General features: G+C 27.1%; 1 protein-coding gene across 1 annotated transcript; it reads left to right on the top strand.

The window, feature by feature from the left end:
- The first annotated feature begins 5,214 nt into the window (after positions 1-5,214).
- Positions 5,215-7,156, top strand: LOC132929939 (protein PRRC2C-like). The gene is made up of 2 exons (XM_060995585.1): positions 5,215-5,557; positions 6,041-7,156. Exons 1-2 carry the CDS (start codon positions 5,543-5,545, stop codon positions 7,073-7,075), a joined length of 1,050 nt encoding a protein of 349 aa, XP_060851568.1. The 5' UTR covers positions 5,215-5,542; the 3' UTR covers positions 7,076-7,156.
- Positions 7,157-19,554: the final 12,398 nt, after the last annotated feature.

Genomic DNA, 19,554 nt, shown 5'->3' with positions numbered 1-19,554 from the left:
TTAAAATCACCATGGTAGGGATTTTAAAAATATATCATAAACTGTATTTTCTTGATATATTTAGTTTTTGTAAAAATAAACATAAATCTTATAACGAGACTTGTTTATTGATGCCTCAATAAATTTTTGATTTTGAAGCGGAGGAAGTATCTCGTAAACTTCAAAACTAAGCTTGAAAAATATCACGGAAATATAATGCTATACAGTATAATATGATTACAAAAAAAACAAAAATTGGCGTAGTGAAAATTGTTTTATACTACAATTACTACGTTATTACATTAAGTGTACAGATACTAAATAAAATATTCAGAGCGAGTTCGAGTCTAACTATAATTTGTCCGGATATTGAAGTTCTCTTTCAGTGTCAATAATGAACAAAATTCAAAACACCTAATTGCTGTTGGGCGATCAAAATTAAAATCTACGTCACGTAGTTTTTACCGCACCACGATGATAAATTTTACAAGTTATACGCTACACCGGTGATGTATCGTTACACTAGTCTTGTCAGACTAAAAAAAAAATATCATAAAAAAGCCTTATTTATATCGGATGGTAACTCTACAACTTTGTTTTTTTTTATTGGATTAAATTTCTTTGTCAAAGTATGATGAGCAAAGGAATTAATGTCTGTATCTGCAAAGGGAAAATTTGGGGATAAAGATTAAGTGTCAAAAACTTAGTACTAGCAATGTAATAAAAAAATCATATGCGATTTTACAAGTATCTATTTATATAAATTCTAGTCTTAATCTATGATTAAGCGGGAAGTCTATTTGTACTTGAAATGATTAATGAATATTACAAATTTTAAGTTTTACATAATATTATATAATGTAGTAAAAAGTAATTCACATATTATTATAATATGTTAAAAATAATGAATATAATATAAACAAATTACGTTTTGGGTCAGATCTATTAGTCGAAAAATTACAATATATTAACCAAAAATTAACATAGTACATTAATTATAATAATAGTTTAGCCATTGGCGGCAATAGCTTTATTTATGAAGTGGTTAAATTTTGCAACATATATGCACAGTTTTGAAGTAGAACACTATAGATTGTAAGTATTATTACAATACATTTTGAATGGTATGTATTATAACCAAATTAATAATTGTCCACGTGAACATGTAGCTAACTATGTATAATACATTGATAATTTTTAATAATTCGTTAAAAAGTATTATACGCAAAAGGATTTTATGTAGATAATTATTTTTTTAAATTGTTAATTTGATAAACTTGGGAGAACGTAGTTTTTGCTAAAAAGAAGATTATATTTTACACCGTGACTAAAAATTATTGTTCTTATTTTTTAAATATATATTGTTATGTATTAAATAACAACATCATAAAAACTTAAATGATCCTAAAAGTGTAAATTTTAATAACAAACGACATTTAATATAAATTAAATTTAAAAAATAGGCTTTTAGCCATGCGATGTTGTACCTATAATACCTATATTTTAATTTTAAAATAAAAACAGATTTTATATTTATTTAATAATGACTTGCTCAAAATGAAATTTAAATATTTCTGTTTTCATTTTACATAATTCATAATTATCATAAGTAGGTAGGTAATATTACGCCTAATGGTAATTTAATAGTCAAAACATAGATATAATAAATAGGTAATTATTAGGCTAGTTAAAAGGTTTTTAACTTCAACAACACAAAGTCAACAAATTTTAGTAATTTTACATTTAAAAAAAAACATCAATAACATGATGTCGGATACACTCAATACTAATATTAGTAATTACTAATTAGGTATATACAAAAAATATTTAATAAAAAATTACAATACTATTTTATACATTTTACGTAACAGTAATAATTTATTTTACATTTTAAAACTAAACAATAATTCGTGAAAAGTTTCTTAAAGTAATTAAGTAATCACATTTTAGAAAACATTTTTGAAAATATTTCTTTTACATAATTTTAAGACGTTAAAAAATTACGTTTTTGGAATTTTTAAGTTTCTACCTTATTGAATGAGTACATACAATTTTAATCCCGGATTAGAATATAATTCAAAGTATTATTTATAAAAATCAAATCTCAAACACGTAATTTATTAGTTATAGCCTATAACTAATAATAGCCTATAAATTATAGGTATTTAAAGTTTTGATGAGTAAAGTAGCGGACCAACGTTTCGCGGGGTACTCCTTGTACCGTTGCAATCCACTCAACTAAGCTTTAAATACTTATAAACTATAAACACTCGTCATGTATTTATAAATCATACTAATTTAAAAAAAATATATACTCGCATAGAATATGAAATTAAAAGTGATTGTTGTCATCAGAAACAAAAAAACGTTTTAACGATAAAAAGTTGTAAAAGTATATTTTTTATTTACAAAAGTGTGGTTTTTTAACCACTTAAGTGATTAGGTATGTAAAAAATGTATTTTCAAAAACGTTATTAGTCTTTGAAATATTCATAATCTTACGTTAAATGGATCACTCGGTATATATTACAAAATGCAATTGAGGGGCGAAATTTTAAAACATACTATTTAATTGAAAAATGTACAAGAAATCTAATAGCGCGGTAAAATACTGTCTAAAAACATACGGCAAATGGTGTTTTAAGATGAGTGGTAATAATTATTGTTACAAAACGTACTATTTCCAAACATGACTTAACAAAAAAAAAATAAACTATTTGAAAATTATAACAAAACCTCGTATTTCCCATGTTAAATCTATTCTTAGTATTTAAAAGTGTGGCAAAACGCAATAAATCTAAATATTATTACAAAACGTACTGTTACAACTTGGACCTATTTCTATATTATGCCAAAACGCACATGTTTTAGTTTTATACTATAAATATAGCAAACAAAATTAGAGTAATTACTTAGTGTACTATTTCTAGTTGTTTTAAAATGCTTAAATGCATATTTTAAATCTTTTGTATAATTGGTAAAATGTATTAATTAAAATTAATCGTGTGAATTCATTTGAAAAATTAATTTATCACAACTGGCTAATGTATTACAACTAATAACATTATTTTCAAACATCAAGTGTTATGGTTATTGATATAGTAAATTGCGTCAAAAGTGATGATGATTGCTGATCAGTGTTTTAATTTATTACACACTCATATCGTAGTTAATTATTTAAATGTTGAATCCTTTTTCTACTTGTTCTTATGAGTTATGACTTAATTTATATCATACAACGAAAATTCAAACTTATTATTATTATACATTTTAAAAATACATGCTATACTATTAATATTATAGTATTATACCATATTTGATAATTTTATTTCACATTAATAAAGAAAGTATTGAGATAATCTTTAAAACAATTTTAATCTCTTTTTATAGTATAAAGTGTAATTAATTTTTGTTTAATACTTAAATTGCTCACTTAATAATTAAAATTATGCTGTGAATAAGCACAACATACTATGCCAGTTGTATTACAATTTAGTAAAAAAAAAAAGTAAAATAGGGTAACTATTTTGTTAAAATTGGGTTGTGTTTCTAGTTATTATATAAGTATTACGTATTACGTATAACTTTATAATTTATTATAATATTATTACGAGAAAATTAAAAAGTATGATGATAGTGAGGTATATGATAGATTTGTAATAACTCAATATAAAAGTTCAAAATAAACAGTTCCTAGAAATAACACGTTTTGGTAGAATATTGAATACAAAATAACCTATTAATCACCCAAAAAAGTACTGTATATTTAAAATAGGGCATTATAATACAATTCAATCATTTAAATTATGAATTATGACGTTTAAATTACAATTATAACAATAAATTACATCATTAACTAAACTGGTGAATTTTTTTTATCAATATTATATTACCTATTTTAGAATGGTTTTACGAGTTTCTAGTAATACAGAATGGAAAATCATGATTGATAGAAATTGTACATTTTTAAATATCGTCTTTCTACAATAATAATAATTATTTTTACATAGTATAATAACGTAGGTACTATTTAAAATAATTTTTGTAACTTGTTTTTTCAATCCTTATTAATCCTATGACATTCGATTTATACTAATTTTTAATATTATAAAATATAAATTATAATAAGCTTTTTTTTTGGTTCAATATTTTTAAAAATTATTACGATTTTGGAAATCATTGAATAATACAATATTGGTACCTCGTAATTTGAACATCAAATACTATAAATTCTACTTTTACTTATAATATATTAAAATAGTTATAGTTAGTTAAGGTGTGTCCTTTTTACAAAAAATACGAAATGTTTGAAATGAAGTTTTTATTTTATTTTCGTTATAAATGGATTGAATGAGTGAATGACAATAAAAGGATTCAACCTGTGAACCTATATATTTAAACTGCTAAGGTATATATATATACTCGTACAATCGTACAAATTCAATCCTTTTATGCTTTTTGTGTCAATCCGTTTTATCACGACTTTAAAAAAATCATTTTACTAAAATATTGTTAAATTGCATTTATTTGTCTGTACGTAAATGATGTAGGCATATTATACATTTAAATTGTATTTATTTATCATTATTATTGTTACATTTTTACTACGTTTCGTAGTAAATAAAGTTTATTTAACAGAAGTAACTACTTGTTCTTTAACTTTGTTATCATATTATTCATATTTGATAAATGTATCATCTACTGGTTACTAAATTTGTTCAGAATTCAAAAAGTATAAACATACAACTTTGATCATTGTTTATATTTAATTTGATTTTATATGTATATAATTTGTAGTAATATACGGTATTTAACACGCTGGCAGAGTGGAACTCTTAAAGTAGCTTATTTAAACATGTACATAAATTTACAGAATATAATCATACATAATCATAATAATTTATTGTAATTATTGTGCAGATTTATAAAATCATAAATTGAATTTCTCACTATATCGCTACTCGTACTTTTTATGACGGAGATTTGAACCACTATGCATTATTATTAAAACGAAATATTTTATTTCTCAACCGAAAACTTATTACTACACTTACTATAACTATAAATATTTACGAATTGCGCTCGAAATATTTTTTCAAAATAGAATTATATAATATAATATATTACTATAATATTTATTTACTGTATGTTTGATGGTTTAGCGGGCGCATATCGCGTTTAAAGACGTTTTAGAATAATTATCGTTGTTTCGTGCATCCCTGAGGCCTGGAACAATTAACGCAAAGCTAAACACTTTTAGTCATGATGCAATCTAACCCGGTGTTGTTGCAGTTTCACGTTGTCAGGTGTCGTCGATTGCAAGAAGGTAACAAGGTCGTGTTCATGTTTTCGAAGTCTCCCGTAAAGCATTATCATTTGGCGGTTCCTCAGCAGTAGGTATATAAACGGCAGCTATTGTCTTTCTAAGCATACTCTGTGTTTAGTCTCTTGCAACGGACAAACTAAATAGTAATATTCCAACAGCAAAAGTTATATATTATACTTAATAATATAAGACCTTATACACTTGTAAAAGACACGACGACAAGCGAAGATATCAGTTATGAATTGTATCCAAGTAAGTGATAAATGTTCAAATAAAAATTTTATATTTTAATAGAAATATTAAAACGTTTAACTTATTACTATGGTATAAAAATATTCAAATTATGTTAGTTTTTTTACAATGTATTTTAATTCATTTTTTTTGATGTTTAAAAAAACGAAATTTTCAAGCTAATTATAATCCGTACATTATAAATCATAGAGTTTTCATAATATTATACTATAATATATTGGAGGGGGACAGATTACGTTATCTGTTGTTGCCGTTGTTGGACGTCGGCCTTTCCTGTTTCTTAATAAGTACCTATACTTTCAAGAGGTTCACTTATTTAATATTTCAGTACAACCATTATATTTTATAAAAATGTATAAAATATCGTTGTTCAATTTTCGGAATACAACATTTTATTAGATACTACATTTTTGCGTCTCTTTACCATACTTTAAATTTATTTTTCCAATTATATATCTAACGTATTGTCTGTATGTATTTCAGGTATGTTTGGTGTTGGTAGCTGGTTGCATGATGTTGGCTTCGGCCGATCTGACATCGTACAAGCTTGGGTACAGCACTAATGACTTAAACACCGCCGAGCTGGACGCGATCAAAGACTGCGACCCGCTGACGTCCGGTTACATGGTCACCGGTTCCACCCCAGCGCCGCTCATGCGCACCGCGGTTGATATCGAACCCGCCCGAATTATGTCGGTTACTCCGTCACCAATTCTTTCCACAGCCTCTGAGTATGTCTCCGTGTCGACTCCGGCACCGATCCTGCGTACCGCGGTTGATATCGAACCTGCGCGCATCGTGTCCATGACTCCATCGCCGATCATTTCCACGGCCTCAGAGTTCGTCTCCGTGTCCACCCCGGCACCGATCATGCGCACCGCGATTGATATCGAACCCGCTCGCATCATCGACACAGCACCACTGAAGTTGGAGAGCAGAATCGCAACTAGCCCACTGTTGAACGCTTTCCGTCCCACGCTCACGACTTTTGACTCGACCGCATGGCAGGCCAACCTGGAAAACGCTTCACCGGCCCCGATCGCCATGAAGACGATAACCAAAACCGCAAACCTTGGATCTTCGATCACCAGCACGAAATTGGAAGCTATGCCAACGATCCGTTCTCAATACACCTTAGCTACCGCTGCCCCGCTCATCCAGTCCAAAATCGCCATGCCCATCCAACAGTCTATTCCAATCACTAGACCGCTGACTTCCAGAATCCTGCCACTGCCATCCGTGTCCACGTCGTACTCGTACATCCCACGGACATACGCCTCGTCTTACCTTAACACGTACACCGCACCTCAATACTATTCGACCTCAACCAGATATTTAGCTGCACCTCAATTCTACTCGTCTGCTGCATCCATCGCACCTCAATATTATTCATCTGCTGCGGCCATTGCACCTCAATACTACTCATCTGCGGCCTTCGCGCCTCAATACTACTCGGCCGCACCCAAATACTATTCCTCCGTTTCGTTGGCCGCCGACGAACCATGTGACAAAAAATAGACTTTTCGTCGATTTTTAACTTGTATACTTTGCAGCCATCAAAAATTATTTTATTATGTCAATAAAAGAATTAAAAAAATATTTACATGTAATTTACATTTGAAAAATCATCATCTTTAATATTTACCTATTGTAGAGAAAGTGGTGAATCGTTAAGACTGTTTTCGGTGTGATCACACAAATATGTTTGGAAAAATTTAATCGATATTGGTAAAAAGTAATTTTGAGTAAAGCTTGGATTGCTTTAGAGGTTACAAGGCGTTTGTAAAATTTAAATTTCTCAAAAAAAAAAAAATTTCCAAGACCTAATAATATAACGCTATATACTTGTATTTATACAAATATCAGCATACCGTGAAATATTTAGCATATATTAATGATCGTTAGTATAAGAGAAATATACTTGAAAAAACATTTAATGATTTTGTATTCTATAGGTCGCAATTTTCTAGATTTGTGGAAAAATAAAAAGACTGCATCGTGTCTCAGAACATACATCTATTAAGATTTGTTGGTTACGTATAGGTACAACGGTCGTAAGGTATAATACATATATATAAAAAGAATTCTAAATCAAAATATTATTTTGATGTATGTAATAGTTTTAAATCAAGAAACTCCTACAATTATATTTAACTCGACTGAAGGCGTGTGTCTTTCAACTGATATTTAAATTTTAATCGCTTATTTTGTGGTTAATTAATTCGTTTTAGCAGTACAAAATATCAGACAGATTATAGCGAGTTTTTTTTATTAATATGTGTAATTTGTAATTAGAAACCGAAAAATTAAAATTTTAAAATAGTTCAGCTACGTTTCATTTGTATTTATATATACATAATATACGAGTGTAAGGTTTTAATGAAAAAAAATAACTTAGTTATTTGGTCATTTAGGTCTTCTTAATAATTTAAGTATTATTAACTAAAATTGTATTTAGTATATCCAAATTTAAGTTGTATTTTATTTTTCGTCACACATTTTTGGCACATCAGAGTATTATCTGGTACTAACGGATTTTAGTTTAAGATTAAACATGACAACTACAAAAATCTATATTACACTGGCTTCTAAAAATGAGTGATATTTTTTAACGTTTCTTAGCCATTACTCATTAGATATTATTTATCCTCGATTCGCACAGTAGCCAAAAACTGACGCACAATAATATTATTTTATGAAAAAACATATCATCTTATAATTATGTATGTGTACACATCTTTTTATTTAGATTTACCCGCCAAGTGTCAAAACAAATAAATGTGTAAACAAATAAAAGTGTATGATATCCAATTATTTTTATTTTAAACACTAATAATGTTATGTATACGCATACCTAATTGAATAAAATCCAGTAATTTTTTTCTTTATACATTTTAAGTGACGTTTTAATTATTACTATTTTTTTTTTTTTAATTTCAATTTATGAAGTATACATTTTGTTGTAGAACTAGATTAGCTCTTAGGGCAATCAATCAAAACAAAGTCAGACAATTATAATGATGAGAAATCCAACATAAACGAAGTAGGTATGAAACAAACCTACTATAGTAAATTCACAAATCACATAATTTTACAATCGGTTTATTAGTAAACATTTTATAACGATACGATTTTTAATAATTTCTTGTATGGAGAGGTACAACCCACGTTAAACCGATATTAAAGATGCAAACCAAACATCGAGCTATTTCGTGAGTAAAATATCAAATATATAATAATTTAAATAGAAATGTCAATTAAAATTCATATTATTAACATTATGATAAAATGTAAATGATATTTTTTTTTTACTGTTCTCTTCAATAATAGTTAGATAAAACCCTTTTTTTCTGAATTTTTTATTTTCTTCAAAACTTAACCTTCAGAACTTAAAATTATTATTTTTAAAGGTAATACATAGATTTTTACAATTGGAAAGTATTTAAATTTGCTACAAATTCACACAGCCCCATATTATATCGTATAGGTATATTATACATGTATTATGTAAATTCATATTAATACAATTATGGTAAGTACTTTTTTTAGTCTGAAATGTCTAGTATATTGGGTAGTATAGAATTGATTAGTGTCTGACGAATTATGTTAAGCAGTACGATTTATACAATAATAATATGTCTTTCAATTTTTGACAATGAAAATAATTAAATCAAATAAAGGACATGTCAAACTTGGTTTTGAAGGATATTTTGATATTTTGAAATAATACCAAAGTATTAAAAAATAACATGTCAAGTGTTCTGGATTATTAAAATTTATAAAAAAAATAGTTAAATGTATATATTATTACGTTGAACAATATACACCTGTTGTACAAATATAATTTTTATTCTTTGTGTAATATTTTTAATAAATTCTGAAGGTTGTTTTTCCTAATACCTAGTTGGTTTTTCCAGTAAGTTTTTTCTCTTTGAACGTTTTTTCCAACTACCACAATATTACCAAGATGCTTTATTGTAGGTATTTTAGAATACGTCAAAACTTCAGTAAGCTGGTAAGCTGAGTCATCATAACCGATAAAAAATAACATAATAGTAATATAGCAAAATTTTCAAAACTAGCAAAATTCGGTCAGTATAATTTTTCCGAGTATATTCAATATATAACTATGATGTCTTTACATAAATTTAATAGTGTTGACCCTTCCATAAACCGTATATTATACAAGGTGTAATTTTATTTTGTAACTTTTGTAACAGTCTTTTTTTTTTTACAATAGTTTGAAGTCGAAACCAATATTATTATACGTATTAAAAGTATCAATGTGCGTATCGAAGTGCATCAATATTTTTTTAGAGCTATTATAGATACCGCCTGAATACCCACGAGGCTCTCCACATTGCTTATATAAAATTAAATACAAAGCTGATAAGTTAAACCATTTTTATTAAACAAGCTGAAGTGCTATCATAAGAAAAAAGTTAATTTAGTTGGATTAAAGTTACATCAACATATAAATTAATTTGAGGGATCAAGTTAATAAATTGTAAGTTATTTAATTTTTATTTAAAAACCTTCTTGTTTTAAACAATGTGCATTAGCACAATTAGCACACTCATACATTTTTTTTTAAACCGACTTAATATAATATTACAGAGGTGGCCAATTTGCTGCTCGCGAGCCACATGTGGCTCTTGTCATTGTCAGATGTGGCTAATGTCTTATTTATAAATTTAAAATTTACTTATTATATTATTGTTATTAATTAAATTATTTTAAGTTTACATTTATAAAAAATTATCAAATTGTATAAAATGTTGGCTCTTGCAGGTATCATTGTATATATCCATGTAACTCTCGAACCTATGAATAATATTTACCTACCTGTAATATTATATATCAAATAAATGTAGAATAAGCTGTAAGAACCATTGATTACTTTTTAATAATCAAGTTTTTTTCAAAGTTATAGTAAGTTACGTAGTAGACTCTCTTCTCTTTCAAAGTAAGTAGTTATAGGTAACCAAATGGATTAAATTTCGCTCTATTGGTACTGTGATATTGTATTTTTTAAATGCTTTTTAAGGCAATATTATGGTTAAAAATATTTGTAATCTGAAGTAACTTTTTTAATAATATAGTTATTTAATTATTTTTTCAAAATATATTAACATAGTTATTAGTTACATGTTATAAGTTATTGAATAAATAATTTTCAACATTCTGACTAGGTAGTTACTGTCGAACATTGATTGAATGATTATAACCAATTAATTAATTGATAATTTATTTGATTTTTATACGCAGTCGAATATTTTGCTACAGAATATGAAATATAAAAAAAAAAAGTATGTTGTCATAATAAAAAAAGAAAAAAAAACTTGAAAAACGCTGACGATAAAAATATAAAAATGTGTCATAATGTCTTCAAATTATGTACAACAAGAATAAGTAAGAAAATAATATTGTTTATAGTGATGAAAGAATCGTCCGTACGATCGAGATTTCCAGCTGCGCGCGAGTGTTCTAAATACACCCCGCGAATACACAGCTCGTATACGATCCCGTTGACGGACGTCAATAAAAAAATATGCGGTACGGCGGCGCGGAACACGTTTGGAAATACAATATACAAACATTTATAATAATATGTATATATTATTGCGTTTTTGAGTTTCCCAAACAATGGACGGTCGGCGGAGTCATGCGACGGAAATAAAGCTCTCTTTTAACAGGTCAGCACGCGATCTTGGCCCGACGCCCGTTTGTCGTCCGCGTATGCATACACCCCCACCACACAACGATATCTAAATAAGTTCGGTGCACCGTTTTTTTTTATAAAATTTTTTTTTTTTTGTTCGTAGCGAATCGACGCGACGGCGAACGTTTAGTCAGAACCGACTCAAATCGCACAAGTCATATGGTCGCTTGAACAGGGACACGCGCGCTTATATTGTGTTCTCTGTGCACTTGTAAGTATACAGCTATATATGTATATTATATTGTGCCCGTGTGTATTACGTTTGTTATATATTATGCTGGAAACGATCGAAAATCTTCGCTTTTTTTTGCTGCTAATAAAATGTGCTTTATATAGTAGTTTTTGTTGTCAATCGAATAAATTGTAATAACTATAACTATTCTTACGATATAGGTATTTCAACTTAGAAATACAAAGTATAGTAAGTTGGCTACGGAAGTTTCGATATTTTTAATTTATTGTTTCGTTTAATATCAATTAAATACCACCGAATACATGTCATACTTATACTCAATATGGTTGGACACGACTCCAGGTATAATTTAATGTGATCATTTCGATGGAATTGACGAATAATATAATTATTATAACTATTATAATAGAACGCGTACCAATTCATTGAATATAATTTCTTTAAGTAATTACGTAAATAGTTATAGTTACGTATAGGTTATCATATAGTTAAATTATCATGAAAAAAAAATGTAGAACACTTTTTAAATTAATTGGAATAAAAAAAAAAATATTACATTTAATCAAACTATGTATGTTATAACAGTAGATACTTTTTATATTATTATACAGGTAATAATAATTAATAATGTCGTCAAGCTCGGACGGTTTATAAACAAAATATGTTGAATTTGGTATATTTGGTAATTTTGATAATATAATTTTTCTTTTTTGTAGTAACTTTTAATACCTTTGTATAAAAATTAATGCAATTGTACAATTCATTAATGTGTATTAAATATTTAATGCGAGCCAGTTGGTTACTGTGGTAGGAATGGTAGGATAGGTAATGTTTGGGAAGTATAAGCGTTGACTATTTTTACTAAAACAGTATTTAGGTATGTGATTGTTTTTTTGAGTGTATTTGTGCAATTAAAAATCATTATTATTATTAATCAATTATATTTCATATCGCCGAATGCACTAGGTATAATAATTATATAAATAAATCATATTCAATATTTCAGACGTAAGTCTACAATATTTTGTATTTGTAGAAATTATTATAAGCGTAATTTTCTCTTGTCACACATTTTTTGCAAAATTTTCCAAAACCTTTCGTGCGTTACTTATTAAATTCCTGGCACTGTTGTTCTTTTTCTCTCGAGCCAGTTGCCAATATCGAAGGATTCTGCAGCGCCTGGATGCCTATCGCTGGTATACTCAAAATAGAAAAACGTCTTCAAAACTGTTACTGTATATCACTCGTTGAGTTCGGCGAGAATCCTGAGAAATACCACGTAGAGTAATAATAATATTATGAGGACACGTCGAGAGTATCACCGCTATATGCATACATTTATAAATATTATTGTTCTGGTAATTCGTATTATACCTAACAATATTTTATAGGATGACACACCGAGCACGCTGACTTTTATTTTATTTTTAATTTTTCGGTTATTCAATTTCTATTTTTGACACTTAATTATTTATTTAAAAATTATACATGACGTATACACACACTTACATTTTTGTGGCGTTTCAAGAGTTATTCGATCTATTGATCTAAGTTATAGATTAGGAAATATTTTTTTCAACCTTTTTATCTTATAAACTGGAATAGATTTTATCTGTATAGGACAGAGATGAGTGTGCTTATGAATCACCCTGTAAAATATCATGTTTATTGTATAGACTATAGAGTACGCAATCGAGCTTATTGGAACTCATTTTGACCGGACGAGTGGCGACAATCATAGTCTCGCGTTACCCGTCCGCAATGGGCTACTGCGCGAGTGTCAGTTTTCGTTTGACGATAACATTATATATTATATTATATTATTACTGCCACGGCGGATATGTTTGGAACACACCTCATCCGCGTGTAATGCAAAAACGATTTGTGCGCCATCGGCCGGGAAGACGGATAGAGTTATAATTTATTCGAGACGATTTATTATAATATATGTATATATTATGCATCTAATCGTTAACGAATTAAAAAAAAAAAATAATCATATATCATTAAACCAAGATGATTAATTAATTATTCATGGAACTATATAATGTATAATATTATAGCTGTAATGATGCATTAGAATGGACGAAACGTAACGAAAGTTACTGCAATGGCTCACTTTGATTAACTATACAAAACCTAAAAATGTCTAAATACTTATTAATATAGGCATACGATTATATACATAAGTTTAAAGCTTTAAATAGATAGACGATTGAGCAAAAGACTCGGATACTTGACTTTTGCGCATTGTTCTATATTGGTTGCGCATAATTCAACTCTTCATCTCACTTATTATGACCTCGGTACCTCGTCTTACATTAACCGTTTATTACGTATTTTTAGTGTTCAAAGAACATCCAGAGTTGTTTAAAAAATTAATTTAATAAATATGTTTTTATATTTATTTTTTTACTTTTTATAAATACGTATACAAAATGTGCGTAATAAATAAAATAACATAAATTTTTCTTATTTCGATCGTTTACAGGGTAAACTTTTTATTATTACTATTAATGTTTTTGTATATTGTATAATATTAAATATTTAAATAACATTTTTTTTTATTATTGGCAATAAACTAATATAATATTGCAGCATTCAAAAGAAAAAACTAAATCGCCAAAACCCTGGCGACTTTTAAAATATTAAAATAAAGAAATTTAAAATCGCTACATTGGAAACACATAATAATATTACGTCGTATTGACAGTTAAATTTTTTTTAAATGTTAACGCACGACACACAGTAATAATATATCCAATTATTTAGATTGAAGGGGCGCCCAGTCTATGATGATAAATTATGCTATACGTTGATTTATCTTTTTACTCACCTATAGTATTATAATATATTAATAAGTTCTTATACGCATCTCATATTATTCGATATTACATTTTATTGCTCTTAGCGTGCCGGACTATAACCACAGTAAACATTAGTTTCACTAACATCATCTACTGTGATAATATCACGTCCACCACCGTCATCATCATCATCTATTTGAGTGCGGGCTTCTCCTAGTCTCTTACAATATCAAATAAACAAGTACGAACCTCGAGAGCCTCTAAACTTTAGACGTTATATACTTATATGTGTCAGTGTGCTGAATTTATCGCAAAACAGTATTTGAAATGTAATAACATCGAAAAAAGAAGAATAATATTATGATAAAATATTATTTTTTATGGATAAAAATTAATTTCCTTTATATTTGTTTTATTGCGAACAGTGTCATTTGGAAGCATGCCTAATACACGAGTAATTTTTTTATGCACTGCTCGCATATTAGTGACGGTTTTTAGTTTTAATGCGTTTGACTTCATATTTGACACTCGCTAATTAATATAAGACAGCGCATTAAAGTTTTTTTTTATTAGAACAATTGCATTGAAAATATGAAATGCTCAAGTTATAAAGCTGTTTTAATCGAACAGCTTGAAAGACACGCTTATATTTGCATATCAAATGCCAAATTGCGTGCCGGATTTTTTCTACAGTTTATTTAAAGTTAATGTTAAAGCAAATTTACATATTATCAAATTTGTAGAAGAAAATATAAATTGCGCTTGAGCGAAGATTTTTTTTCATATGTTTATTTTAAAACGAGTTATATGTATATTAAGTTTAAAATAAGTACTTATAACTATTATTATAATATAAAAATAAGAAATAAAATTCTTCGCTCTAATAGTTTATATCTACTTTATACATTCTCTACTAAGTCCATAAACTTTCTCTAATATTAACTATTAATAAACTGTAGTAAGAATCCGAGATGAATGTAGATTTGTTATGTAATGCGTGTGTAAGATAGAGACAATGCATGCAGGTCCTCTTAATAAGTTCAGCCTAACTGCCAACTAGAATAATTAATGTATTTATTTTATAAAATATTTATTCCATTTATAACATTAATTTTCTTTAAGATACATCTTTATATTGTATACAATCCAGAGGCGTTATTCTGGCGTAACATTTTTAGTTATCAATATATTATTTTCGGCTTTCAATAACACGTAAAAACAATTTAATTTTAGTTGCATTTTCAAATGTAAAAAAATACCTAGCTGCAGTAACCTACATCACCATCTCTGTATCTCATATTTTTAAATTAAAATATTAAAACGACAGAGTTGGTAACCGTCGTTTCGTCGCATATAAATTACACAAAACTTTTATGTCCGGAAATTATGTTTCTTATATTATACTAAATTCTGTTGCGATATAATCTATTAAAAATGCCATGGTAGATCCCCGCACTCATTCCTAAATCCTAATGAAAGATTAAAAGTGTGTTACAGCGACTTACAGTTTATATAACTGCGGGATTATTTAATTTTAAATTGTAATAGTGTTTTCAGTTTTGACTTTCTCAGTCATATAAAATATGTTGCTTAATATCTACATACTAATATAGTAATATGTATGGGATTATATGAGATTGTTTATTATAAATGTACGGATTTATACAAAATTAAATTAAAAAAATTATAATGAAAAAAATATGTTTTAAAAAAAAATTATGTTTTATTTCGACTAGAAATTAAATAGAAATTTTATTTTTAAATGCAATAGATTTTGAAACAATGAGTGTTGTTCGATTAAAGAATCACCCTATATATGTTGTATCTTATAAAAAAAATAATTTGTCTTACATAAAACATACTACACATAACCATGTTTATGTTTATTCAAGTTTTTTAATGTTTAAACTAATTGTTTCAATAGATAAAACTTTCAAAAGATAATTCTTATAGTACGTAGGAACCATATATTATTTAAAATGGAGATTAGGAGACATTAGATTATAAAAATAAACAATAAAAAATAAAAATATAATAGGCGTTTAATTAATGTACATCATATTTAGATACAAACTTTTAAATTTAAATAGATAACAATTTTTATCTATTATGATAGTTAATACATTATGGTTGGTTTATTCATTCTTTAATTTTTAGGTGAAAATTTTCAGTTTCCCGCGTGTGAAAAACAAAAATTATAACGGAAAACCAAATTTCAACGAAATAGATTTTGGTTTTTCGTTATATTTCAAGAATAAATAGTTGTATTGTTGTATAATATTGCATTTTTTTACAAAATATATAAATTGCCATTTTCTAGATATCATATACAATTCAAAATGTTATGTCAATTTCCATGCTGTTAATAGACATTTGAAATTTTCGATTTTTTTTTTTAGTTTATTTAAAATGTTTTATTAGGTCAAAAAGTTTAAACATTTAATATATGGTTCCTCATAAGTTTCCATTATATCTATTTAAAAAGAAATGTCACGAGCAACCTTTTTTATATTAGTACCTATTTGCACTTCAAATTTTGACAAAATTGAATTTTTAAATAAACAAGCTATTCTGCAGTAATTAAAAAATATTATTTATGGATATTTTAGACGTTTACGTATATTATTTTATTTTACTATACACAATGATACTTACAAAATATTTAGATAAATTTTAAGTAACTTATTTTATGTATACCACCACCCTATTAATCTCGTTATATGTGGTAAGTACTAAATAGGGTAAAAGTTAATAAATAGGTACTGTTATATAATACAATAAATTTGATGTTTTCAGTTAAAATTAGTTTATTCTACCATATATATTACTATAGTCTATAATAGTAAAATAAATAAATTAAATTAAAACACGAGACTTTACTTAAAATTGTTAAAATTATTCTTCATACATATAGATTCATTATAATTTTAAATTCAACTCAATTTACATTACAGTTACTCAATTGCGAGGTACACTCGAAACCTACTGGCTACTGTACAACATAATGATTTTCTAGATTTTTCTTACCTTCTTCGACAGAGACGATAATTTAAATATGACGTGTTTTTCATAAAGTACCTACTTATTGTTTAATATCAATACGTCAACTTATAGCAATATAAAAATAAATATTATCAACTATATAAGAACTATAATACTATACTTTTAGTTTGTACCTATAAATACGGCGAATAAAATAAAACTTGGTTAATTACTTTTTATTTTCATTTTTTATTTTAAAATCAATTTAACTAACGATTGCCGCAATATACTGTACAATTTAATGACCGGCTGTTTAATTCAACGTCTAATGTAGTTTTTGCACGTAAACTCAACTTACTCGCGGTGTACAATATGGCGACTCGCGTGATAAACACTATGTAGATAGTATAATTAATTAAAACGAATTAGGCCGTCGACACAGATGTGTACGCACGTGTTTTGTCGTGTATTATTGTAATCTTCACTAGGAATACTGGATTGCTCGCCTCATCTATATATTATATTATCCCGTGTGTATGTATAACCTCTTACATCTCTATCTTACCGTGGTGTAATGAAATTGCGAAATGTACCTGCATTATGTATTAAAAAAAAGCCTTAAATTCTAATTAAATTTAAGATAAAAATGTTATTTACAATTTGTTCAACTAAATGTATTTATTTTTCAAAGCGATAAGGAGCGCCGTTAACTGATTTCACGTATTGCGCGTCAAACACGGAATTTCGACTATAGAAATACAGTAATCCTTTATTTTTTCCCCCGTGTGTTTTATAATTAACAATTGACAATTATAACTTTGTCAAATCTTCATTATAAAATAAATACCTTTATGATTTTATAACTGCTATTAAAAAACAATATATTATGATCTATAATATTCATAAATGGATTATGATGTACCTGTGCCACTTGTATAAATAAATTATAAGCATTTTAAATTTCCCATTATATTCACATTAATATCTAATTTATAAAAATATTTTTTTACACCTTAAACCATTTTGCTTTCATAAAAAATATATAACCTTCCCGATGAAAACTATAGGGTTCACGATCTGCAAAAAATAGTTCAGACGCTAAAATATTTTTGAGATTTATGTATTATATTATAAGTGTACAATATCGTCGTATGATTAAAAGCCGTTTTTTGCTTTATAATTTTCACGAGCGCATAATATTATAAAATAACATTATTTTAATCGATTATTATTTAATTACGCTAAAAGCAATTTTAGTTAATTAATCTCAGAGTTGTAGTGGTATTTTAATATAGGAATAGAGGCTAACCTACCTATACTAACGCACGACTGTTCTCTTGAGAATTTCGGGAACTACTGTGGTTCAATATAATATAGATTAGGTCGTCTGTCGTCTCTCGGAAAATTCAAATATTTGTTCAAAGGACGGTGATCAAACACTCGCACTATATTATGTATATACAGAGTGAATAAAAGGCATGGTATCCGGTGTATAGGTAATTATATCCAGTGGAGCATTTACATTGTAAATATATAATATAATATATTATTATGGATGCATTTTTATTTAAAATTATGGAATTTCTTTGATTAAACATATTTTAAGAAATATAAAAAATATCGTTACTTCCAAAGTTTTTTAAAAAGTGTTAATACTAATAATTGATAGGCAACACAATTTTTGAGATTAAATTATTAAATTAATACATTTTGACTAAGTAGATATTATAGTAGAAATTTGTGAAGTTGGATGAGTTGATTTTCTATTAGCTGGAGAACATTTTTAAAAACAAATAGGTAGGCTCGAATAGTGTTATTTATACTTACCTATATAAAATAAATTATAAATAAATCCTAAATACCCAACTATTAAAAGAATATAATTATTAATACAATAATAATAATAATAATAATAATAATAATAATAATAATAATAATACTAATTAGGTAAGCACGATCCAATTTAGAATTATAACAAAAGGCTTTCTGGTAAAATTATACCGTGTCGTAACTCGTAGTTTGTTATTTTGTCTTAAGTTTTCTACCAAAATTAATGATTATAGAAATCTCATTAGTATAATTCATTGATTTTATAAAGACATATTAAATGAGTGGAGAAAAAAATGAAAAAAGAAATATTTAAATCCCCAAAGATGACGGAAAGTCTACACTGCAGGTTAGAATATAATACGGCTAAGTTTATCATAACACCATATACACTATACAGCAATTGGTATATTGGCGTGATACTTCGACGTCAATACTCAGTATAATATAATATGTCATGTCGTAT

This window comes from Rhopalosiphum padi, chromosome 4 (assembly GCF_020882245.1).
Source record: "Rhopalosiphum padi isolate XX-2018 chromosome 4, ASM2088224v1, whole genome shotgun sequence".
Classification (NCBI taxonomy): domain Eukaryota; kingdom Metazoa; phylum Arthropoda; class Insecta; order Hemiptera; family Aphididae; genus Rhopalosiphum; species Rhopalosiphum padi.
This window is presented reverse-complemented; position numbering and strand designations above follow the sequence as displayed.